This window comes from Aquila chrysaetos, chromosome 3, assembly GCF_900496995.4.
Source record: "Aquila chrysaetos chrysaetos chromosome 3, bAquChr1.4, whole genome shotgun sequence".
NCBI classification, from domain to species: domain Eukaryota; kingdom Metazoa; phylum Chordata; class Aves; order Accipitriformes; family Accipitridae; genus Aquila; species Aquila chrysaetos.
The window spans coordinates 75,511,558-75,521,959 of record NC_044006.1 but is presented as its reverse complement, the minus strand read 5'-3'; the positions used below and the strand labels follow the sequence as shown (position 1 = coordinate 75,521,959).

Here is a 10,402-nt window from a genome sequence, read left to right as displayed (position 1 = left end):
GATTGGAGTTCCTCATATGGAAGACATTTTTTTGGCAGTATGTGATTATCATCACCTCTATAGACACAGACTAAATGCAATTGGCTGATCTTCCCTTTCCCCAGCCTTTGTAACCTGTTTTTCTGATTTCTGATTTAATCCACAGAAGGACCTAGTGAAAGTCAGTATGCAACAGCTTTACTTCTCAGAATGGCCCAGAGCATTAGACCCTTTGCTTTTAAATGAAAATGGTTAATCCATGCAGAAAGGAGGGACATATATAGCAAAGACTTGTCATCCATAGTTGTACATTTGGCCTTTATCAGTGGTGTGAACAGTGGGTGCAAATCAGCTTAAAAAGGGGGTGAGCTGTGGAACTGGCCCTATGGACAAGGAAAAGCTCATTGACGTCTCACTGCGATCTATTTTCACTGCCTAATATTCATGTGCATTAAATAATGTGTCTTTTATACAAATAATTACTGTTCACTTGTAGTTGCCTGCTAGGCATTTCTCCAACGCAGAGGAAGGCTCATGCTTTGTTCTGAGCAATAAAGACCTGAAAAGACAGCGCTAATGAACTGGGCACCCAGCAAGGGTGAAACACAGGCACGAGGCAGGGGCAGATGCAGCACCCTTGGGAAAGCTGGAGGAAGCCGCACAGCTAAGGTCACCATACGAGGCTCAGGAGGTATCTGGTCACCTGGCGGGGTGGGAAAACTGCCAGGGATGAGCACACAGTCCCTGCAGGCTGAGCACTTCTGCTGCTCCAGGGACCGGTGTACAAGATGCCAGTGCCTGGCGTGCACAGCGTGTCGAGGAGGCAGAGACAGACCCCAGCTTTGCAGTACCACCAGCTCCATGCAGGGGCAGTGAAAATGGAAAGGAAGAGCGTTAATTCTCATTAGCCTTACGGGGCAATTCTGTGCCTGAAAGGAGTGTTAATTTAAATGGCTTGCTGATGATTTGGAATCAACTAGCAGAGATCTGGAGGCTTGGCAAAAATCCGTGTTCAAACACCAGTCCATTTCTTTCCATGGCAAGAGCTACTTTCAGCCCAGAGAGTATGTGAAGAGATTTAAGTAGACAAATTTGTACTCGCATTGAAAAGATCCAATGAACTCTGCATTTCCAAAAAATCAAGGCATTCCTTTTGAGGTGGATAAACAACATATTCAGAGGACTAACTTAACCTATGTCCCAAAGGCAAACTAAACTAACAACCAACCAGCAGGATGCTTAACCCTAGAGCTGGCTGTTGTGCTTCCCTTTACACCTGCAAGTCGTTAATTACCCACTTGTATAATTATTGCTACGGTCAGATGTACTGTAGTTGTATATGCATAGACAGTACTGAGGTGGATGGGTCGAGGGTCTAGTTGTAAGAGCTGCAGGCAGGATGTTCTCATGATGCTCAGATTATGAATTTACACCACCAGTTGCTGTGGAATCATCTGGTTGTGACAAGCCCAAGTCAAACCACCGCCTTGAACTGCAAACTGCATTGTAAGATGCCCTTGGTCATTATGCATGCCAAACATTGCAGAGAGCACTGGATAGAAGCTCACTTGTGCATCTTATGGGTAAAGCATTTTGGCTTTTTGCAGCGGTGTGGGATTTCCGCAGGTGAAATGGACCCATATGGCAGATGCCATATCTGCTCTCGAAAAGCTGCTCGCAGGTTCTCCTATCATGTGGCCTACATGACTGGCAGTCTGAGTGTGTTCAGCCCAGAAGGGAATGAGAACAAACACGGTTTTTCACATATTTTGGGGTTTTCCTGTTCATGGAGGGTGGTTATGAACTGCTACAGTCTGTGACGTAAAAGACAGACCTTAGTTTTTTCTGTCCAGCCAGGGTACTGGGGCGGATTGTCACGGGGATGAATTTGAACGGCACAGTATAGTGAGACAGTTGGAGGATATTCCAGCATCCAACCCTACACTTGTAACAATCAATACATGTATATGTGTGTGCATGGGTGTACGTACCTACAAATACAGGAATCACTTAACATCTCTTGATCATGGCAAAAGAACCATAGTGTGTTTGTAATTGCATGATTATTACCTCCATGCACGAGTCCTACCTCCAAAAGACATTGGATCCAGCACCTAGCTCATGCAGTGGTGTTACCTTCATCGTGGTGGTTTTGGGGATCACTCATGCTGGGGCTGGTACTGATTCTTCTGCTGGCACAGATGTTCTCAAAGGAGGTCTCCCATTTGGTCTATCTGGCTAACCTTACAAGTATGAGACCATTATGCCTAACTCTAGGCAACCACCTTATCAGCTCGCTACCTCCTTCTTAGCCTTTCCTCCTCTCTCTGTGTCTTTTTCAAGACTGAGAAAAATAAAGTATCAGGTGGAACATCTTAGACGCAATGTCTTCACGATGGTTTTATTGCTTGTTTTCAGCAGTGTCAACCACAGAGAAGAACCTCCTCTGAAGCAAGGAGATGAACCAAATACAAAGGAAAAAAATAGCCAATTCATTGCATATGTACAGAGTCAGAACAAAATAAATAACATTGGGCAAAAGGCCATGAAACAAGGCGGAGACTTCACCTGTGCTGAGCAAGCCGGCCTGTTCTCACTGGCATGAAGAATACATCACAAGCACCTAGGTACATAGAAGTCCACAGAGACAGTGATTCTCTGTTCACAGCCAGTTTTCATCACTCTTTGCTGTCAAAGCCTATTTACAGAAGGGCAGAGCAGAGGTGCTTACAGTTTGAGTGAGAAGAGTCAGTTGGCACCAGCTACTGAACAACAGCTTGAGGTGTTTGCAAAATGCACTTTTGAATTCAAAAGCGCCTCTTCGAACTTAATTTATCATCATCATTGTATCAAAAGTATGTTGGTTTTTGTTTTTGTTTTTTTAAATGTGCTGTTCAGATTTATTCTATGTACAAATTTACAATATCCACAAAACTGGGGTATAAAACACTAGTGCTCTGCTGATGCCAATTTGCGTGTCCTAAAGGCCTGGCCCTCAGAACCAAATGGGCATTATTTCCCTTACAGACCTGTTACGTAGTTTCCAGTCCCAATATTTGTCTTCTTCCCTGTGATTTCACACTAGACTAGAAATAACCAGGGTTTCAAACCCAGGGCTCTTCAGTATATAGCACAACACCATGCAAGCAAACAAGGAGTTAGGACGTTCAGACAGTAGGCGGTGGAAGAGACGGTCCATGGGCCCAGGAAACTCCTAATTCCTAAAAGCCATACTTTACAACTGTACGGATCTCCAGGGGAAATAACAAGATCAGTCATTGTAATTATACCTCATCAGCCTGGTATGTAAATACGGGGTTTGGGGAAGGGGTGAAAAGTTGACTGACTGAAAGAAAATGGATTGAAATCCATGCTGTTCCAGATTTTGGGACAGCTGACTCCACGTGCCAGTCGGGGACTTAATCATTTTCCCTATTACACCAGTTTAGTTCCAGAATGATACCAGCAGAGTCATTCCAAATTGATACGGGTATAGATGAGGCCAAGAGCCTCCTGCTCTTCGAGGGTCAACTACAATCAAGAAGCATTACGGTCCTTGCCACCGTAAGCATCGGTGTGGGAAAAGTGCAAAGCTGCATGGCGAGTCAGGGAGCTCAGGACCGCAGTCCTTGTCTCCAAGAGTTTGGCACATTCACTGGTGCAGAGATGCCTTGGGGGGAAGCACCCCAGTGTCAACACGCCAGTCAAGATCATTTCTTCAGCTAAACGCCCTACCTGAAAGCAGAGAGGCTGGGACACAGCGGGGAGGGAACATGTTTTACCTGGGCTTTGGTGTTAAACCCAGATTCATCTTCCAGAGAAGAAAGATTGCTTCTCAGTCTCCTTGCTTCTGATACCACATGGATTTCCATAGGCCATTTATGAAACCAAGCTGAACTTGTGCGGACAGAATAAAATTAGCTTCACAAAGACACATATTGACATTTCCAAGTTTGAGAGGTTCCCTTTTAGTCTGAAAATATTTCATATTTCCTGCAGAAACCCTTGTTTAAAAACACTGTGGTGAAGGTGGAAGGAATGGAGACAAAATAATCCCACCAAACGCCTTTAATCCCTGCCACGGAGCCAAGCGATGTTCACTCCTAAGCTTTGGAACTTCATTTTGCTTTTTAAAAACCACTGGCAGTCTTTTGATAATCAGCAGGTGCATCTCTCTCTGAAAGTGTTTCCATCAGACTGGAGCAGAGATTTGGTTTTAATCCCTTCGCTCACACAGCCCTGTGACACGGACACCACCCCGACTCATTGCTTCTGAGCTGAACGGGAACCAAGCGGGATATTGAGAAAGAAGTAAATCTGCTGATTAGTTAATGTACAAAACATTTTTTCTCCAGTAACACCTTCCTGGAGAAAAAATATAACTGCTTCCTAGGGGAAAAAAAAAAAAAAAAAAAAAAAATCAGGTGTTTTGTCTCCTGGGCTTTTTATGATGCTGCTGCATATATATCTCTGATTTTAACAACTAAGTTCAACTTAATGCCCTGAAATTCTGCAACAGCCTAGAATTTCTTTACTGCTCATTTTTAAACCCTAAACATGGTCATATTCTCATTTATTGCTCCTTATGAGAGGGCCACAGAGCAATATAGGCCCCAGTTGAATAGAAATTATCTACAGTCTAATGTTAGCATTGAACCTTGTACCTCTAGACCTTGAGAAAATAATTTAATTTTAATTGTTCCATACTTACTAATAATTGTTTAATAGTTTAATCACTGAAATAGAGAGTGACTAATTAACAGGAGGGGTTTGATGTCTCAGTGGTATAAAAAGGGTGTAAACAGTTCCAGGCTGAAGATAAAGGAATTATTCTGAAGGCAAATTCCAGTTGTGGTGTAATTCAGGAGTCACTGAAATGAACTGATTGGTGCAAGTGGGATCAGAATTTGGCCTCATTTCTGTATAGAGTTTTGGAATCTAAATTCATGATCCTCAAACGTATCTAAAAGCCTAACACAACCAGGTATGCCTCTTAATCTTATTTTGCAGAAAATTAATGCAGTTGCCTTCACTGGAGTCATTCCTGTCTTACACCAGAGTTAAGGGGGTCAGACTGATGCTTTGCGAGCGACAGCAGCAGTCCTGAGCACTGCATCGTGTATTCTGCACGGATTCAGGACAACGCAGTTTGGGGTTGCAGTGAGGTCCTTGAAGTCTGTTTTATTGATGAGTTGGATGAAAAACAGAGTAGAGGAGGCCAAGTTATTGAGCCAAATTCCTGCACTAAGCCACTTAAATGAGGACCTGATCCGAGTGTCATCGTTCACTTGATTGCTCATATCCCCAGAGTGAAAAGCTCTGATTTCACCACTGACTCCTCTGTTCTCCTGAAATACGAGGCCAACGCAGGTGGGCTGGCAGCTCTGCACTGCCTGCATCGCTGATATTGCCATGCCTGTCACAGCAGGTATATTCAGCAGATTCATTTAATCTCTCAAACACCCTTGACAGCATAATGGCGATGTGGCTGCATGTTCGGTGATGAAATAATTGCAAGTAGGGTGCCTGGGGGCACTGTTCCCGGCATGCTAATGTAGTCAACGTTTTTTGAAGGAGCCCCTCAGTTTCAGTTACATCCTATCTTCAGGCTCCCGTGCAGAATAGTCTGGTGATGCATCTCAAGGGCTGCAGAAGGCCCTGTGGCGTCGGTAAATAATCAGTCAAATTTTTCCCTGTCATGTCTCTAAAAGGCAAGCCCATTCCTGCTGCCTTTGGCATATGGTTGATGCTGGCACAGGTTAGCACAGGGCTGAAATGGAAAAGAAGCTGTAAATGCAAAGCAGAAGGTCCCTCCTGCAGATGGAGTTACAAGCACAGGGAGAGGAAAAGGAAGGTGAAGAACAACAGCGTGAAAATGCACAAGGTTTCTCACTGCTCATGGCTCACAGATATTGACCTTCTGCCCCAGCAAGGCTGTCTAAAACAGATGGGAAAGGTTTCCCTCACACCTCCCAAAGGAGGTTGCTGGCAGTGGTGCTTCACTCGTGCTCACCAACTCTGTGCTCAAACTCCTCCTTTGCTTACCTGGGATATAAGTTCACATATTAGGCACCACAGTGGATGCATTAAGATTAGGCAGTGCTCCTCTGCAGCCCACCCATTTTGTTGGGCATAAATAGCGATGATGACAAATAAAGAGGGTGAATGACTTTGCAGCCTGATGAATCAAATCTTTCCCAGACTGATGTTGCTTCCAAACTCTGAATCAGTGAGAGGAAGCATTTCACGCCAAGGGGAACAACTTGGAAGCTGAGAGCGAGCTTTCCCTTGCTGCTTCTGGGTTTCCTTGCAGCTAGCCATTCACCTGGTGAAATGCAGAGCTAGGTCAAATCCTTGCTTTGAACCAAGCACAGGAGAAGAATTGGTGGTACTGGTGGGAATTCTCCGGCATCTTCTGTGTGAGTCCTAATCCAGGTCTGAAAGCACTCACCAGAGCAGCACCAGCACCAAACACAAAGAGAGTCCTTGCCTCCGAGAACCTCACGGAGATTTCAATGGGAACCTTGCTCCTGGGGTGTCAGGGCGTAAGGGCTTCAGTGCAAGCAACATGGGGAAATTTTAAGCACACTCTTGGTTTCTCTGGATTTGGGGAATTAGAGAGCTGCTAAGAGAGGATTTTGATATTCTTATGGCACATCGGTGTTGGATTCTAACTGCTAATGATATGGTTGCAGTGTAACACAGCCATAACAAAGATGGCTTGCACCTGGCTAGCCTGGGGTCTCATCAGCACTTTAATTCCAGGACCATGGAGCTCATTATGACTATCTTCACAATATCTACCTATCCTCTCAGGTTTTGCAGGCTGGGTAGCCATGGCTACACTGTGACAGCATCTGAGCTAGCTCACTGAAAACCCATGACTGCATGGGTCTACCCTTCACGGCAGTTGTATCAGGGTATCTCATGCCCTTTATTGACTTCAGTCCTCTACGCTTTTCTCAGTCCCCCACGTGGAGAAATACTCTGGAAGCATCGAGCTCAGATGATAACAGGTATAGCTCTGGGGAAGGTTACAGCATGGAACAACTGCCCTCTCAGAACTGAGAAAGGAACTGGATGTCCAGATCTGCAAACTCTCCTCCTGGGCTCAGTGTCATTTGTTTGCAGTGAATCACAGATGCTTAAGGCAAGCAAACAAGCAAGCAAAACAAACCCCAAACCCACCAAGTTAAAGATGCTTCCCTTTCAATGAACTACATTTCATTATGAAGAAAAAGAAGTCCAGGTGCTGTTAGATAAGGTGGATAAGTTTTGATCTCTGAACTCCAAAAGAGGAGCCCACCTTCCTTTCCACGTACATGCATTGGTGACCCAGACTCTCCTTCATGAGGACAGCGCTATGACATGTTATAGTAGGATGACAGCAGCCCAATTACTAAGTGTACACGTGAGCTGGGCAGGGATTTCCCAACCCCAGTGTAAAACTGGTGCAACCCCATTTGACGCAGTTGGGTGGGACACAAACGCGAGCATCCTCATCCTTGTGTTGGCTGTCTTCTGACTGAGTTTGGGATTGCGGGGAAGGTCTCAAACGCAGGGCCTGGGAGCGTGAGCTGCGTGTGATGCTCTGCGAGCCACCAGCCTGCCATGTCTGAGCAGGGTTTGGTTCCACACCTCTCCTTCGCCCCTCCGCCAAGAAAAGGAAAGAAAAGAAATAACTATTCCCTTGATTTTAACAGGATCTATGTGCGTTCATCAAATAGGGATTGCCCCTATATGGAAACTAATAGGCCTTCAGAAAAGAGGTAAAATACACATGCACATCTTAAAGATCTAACAATGCCTTCATCATAGGATGAAAGCTCCTCGCAAAAGCTGAAGAAGAAATCAATTTAATAGCTCCTTCACTCCTTCCTGACTCCTGGAGTGCCAGTTACGTGCTGAGACAACCTTGTTCTGATGAAAGCAATTCTGTTTGCTGCTGTGACGCTAATTTTTTCATCTGGAGAGTGGCTCCTTATGGCAGGTCTGATTCAATTAAGGATTACAGGGTTCTACATCTCCCTTTCCTGGCAGTGTGTGCTAAGCAAGTGCAAATGAATTACAGACCAATTGTTTTCCCCTGATCCCTGATGATCCTGGGTGCGTTAATGCACCAAGATCTATGGGCAAACTCAAAAAGAATGAAAAACACAGCCGTGCTCTGCTTTTGGCATCTGTACCTGGTTTTTATACATGCAAATTGAGTTTCCTGTTCATCGAAAACAACCAAACAAAACACGATGTCATGAACACAGCGCAGAGAAGGGCACTCATGCTGTTCCTTCTCAGTGACCTGCTTTTCCAGAGGGCACCCAAGGGTGCTTGGAAAGCTTTTGTTAACAAGGGGAGTGGGCAATTTAGCAGAACACCCTGCAGCACTGGGGCATCCTCTGAGGGGCCTTCCTGGTGCTGCAGCTTCATCTTCACACGTGTAAAACTCAGAGGCAGGGGCCGTGTGCTGGCCTCTCCCCTTCCCGATCCTCTTCCTCCTGTCCCTTCTCCCCGTGTCCCCAACTCTGTCTTCGGTGCCTTATCACCACCTCTTATTAACGGGACTTTTGGCACATTCATAGGTTTGGCATTTTTTTTTTTTTCCCCCCTGCTACTTGCCTCCCTCTCTCCTTTACTGGCTCATTTTTTAAAAAGTGCAATGTATCTGTTTCAGAGATGCCGGTTCTGGTAAAGCCACCAAGGACTCGGGCCTTCCCCTCCCTTACATCCTACTTCATTATTTATGACACATCAGGATCTCCCAGGCTCTCCTCAAGTGACCAGACCTTTACTCATAGTTATCAACCCCTGAGGGCTTGAAACGTAAGAGTGAAAGGTCTGAAAAGAGGGAGAAGAAAAGTATTTCTCTGCCTCTTGGCTTGTCTGATCTTGTTCTGGATGCCAGCGGCTTTTCCAGTTTTGTGTCCTCTGTTGGCTCATGAGGAGCATGTCATTTCACAAGGATTTGTCATCGTATCGCTGATTCCTGGGGATCCTTCTGTCTCTCAGTTTCTCTCTTGGATGCTCAGTGCTCGGAGAGCATCTCCCCATCACACCAGAGAGAATTCGGCCTGGAAGCCAGAGCACCGGCGTGTCTTTGGTGAGCACTTGGTCAGCATGGAGATCTGGGTGCTGAAGTTGGTGCCGTTGCTGCCTAAGGAAGGGTGGTGATACTTCATGTCCGAGCCCAGGAACCGCTCCAGATGCCACCTCCGCCACTTTCGCTTGAGCTCAGCTTGGACCTAGGAAGAGGAAAGACAAGAAAGTCAGCGGAGAGGAGAATTTTCTATTGTTCTGACTTGATTGTGTGAGCAGCCATAGGTGACCCACCTACCAAGGGGCCAAGAATTATTTTATAAAGGTCACTAAACTCAACCTGGTCAGAACTTTTAGCCACATAGAAGGGAGGTGACACTCCGGACAGTAAACTACTAGAGCAGAAATCCCCGAGCTTCACCAGAAAGGTGAGCACAGGAAATTTCTTATCTGACACTGTGAAGGTGCGAGACTACTTACTCTTAATGGCAACATATTCTATACTTTGTGATTATAATTAAGATTTTTTTTTCCCACTGCCGTGGTTTTGCCCAAATAAAAATGATTTAACTATAGCTTGTTTGTAAAGCTGTCAATACAGTTGTGCTTTTTTGACAGAAGCTACTTGTTCCTGCTCAGGGAATTTACAGACATCATCTGGTTTACACTGTCCAGACTCAAATCCTGAACAAATCTGGCCACCATCCCTGTCCCCTCCTGCAGCCTTCCAGTCCAAATTTTTAGATAACAGTATAAATTAGATAAAACAGCTGTGTCTGAGGGTCTCTGGGATCAGCAAGCACAGGAACAGTACAATACCAGGATGCAAACCCCAGGACTGGAAACGTGGGAAAGGCAAAATCGATGCCTGTAAGGTAGAAACATGTTTACCTGGCACTGGTCTGTGCCTAACAAGTCACGTCAATGCCTGTATCAGTTTTGGTTCATTAATAAGTTTGTGTGGTACTGGCCTGCTCTGTGAAAGCTTACTGGCAAAGGTCTCTGCTGGAGCTGGGCTATCTGCCCTGCATGCCACTGCGTGATGTACACATGGCATCAGCGTGGCTGAAAGCAGCATCAGAGCTGTAAGAGAGCAAATTGTGATTCTGGACACTCTTCCTCTCCCTAAGAAGCTGGAACACAAACCCAGATCACAGCTGCTTCTTTCTTGTCCGTGCTCAGTTTATTGAGCTGAAAGCGCTCCAGCTGACAGCAGCTCCAAGTTTTTAGCTGCTCACACCTACTTGGTAGCCTTCGCGATATGGGTTTAATCAGTCTCTGCTGAATTTCTTACGTGCAGATGGAGCATGGTACAAAAATAACACTGCACTAACGAGCCTCCATCTTGGCAGTGGGCCTGATTCTGCGGAGGATTCATTGAGGCGCTAAG

General features: G+C 45.5%; 1 protein-coding gene across 1 annotated transcript in view; it reads right to left on the bottom strand.

Moving 5' to 3' along the window:
- Positions 1–2,354: 2,354 nt before the first annotated feature.
- Positions 2,355–10,402, bottom strand: part of LOC115339543 (vasoactive intestinal polypeptide receptor) — a 122,189-nt gene continuing 114,141 nt past the window's right edge. The window contains exon 13 of the mRNA XM_030009683.1: positions 2,355–9,218. Within this exon, the coding sequence (XP_029865543.1) occupies positions 9,027–9,218 (192 nt within the window). The 3' untranslated portion in view covers positions 2,355–9,026. The remainder of the gene's footprint in view (positions 9,219–10,402) is intronic.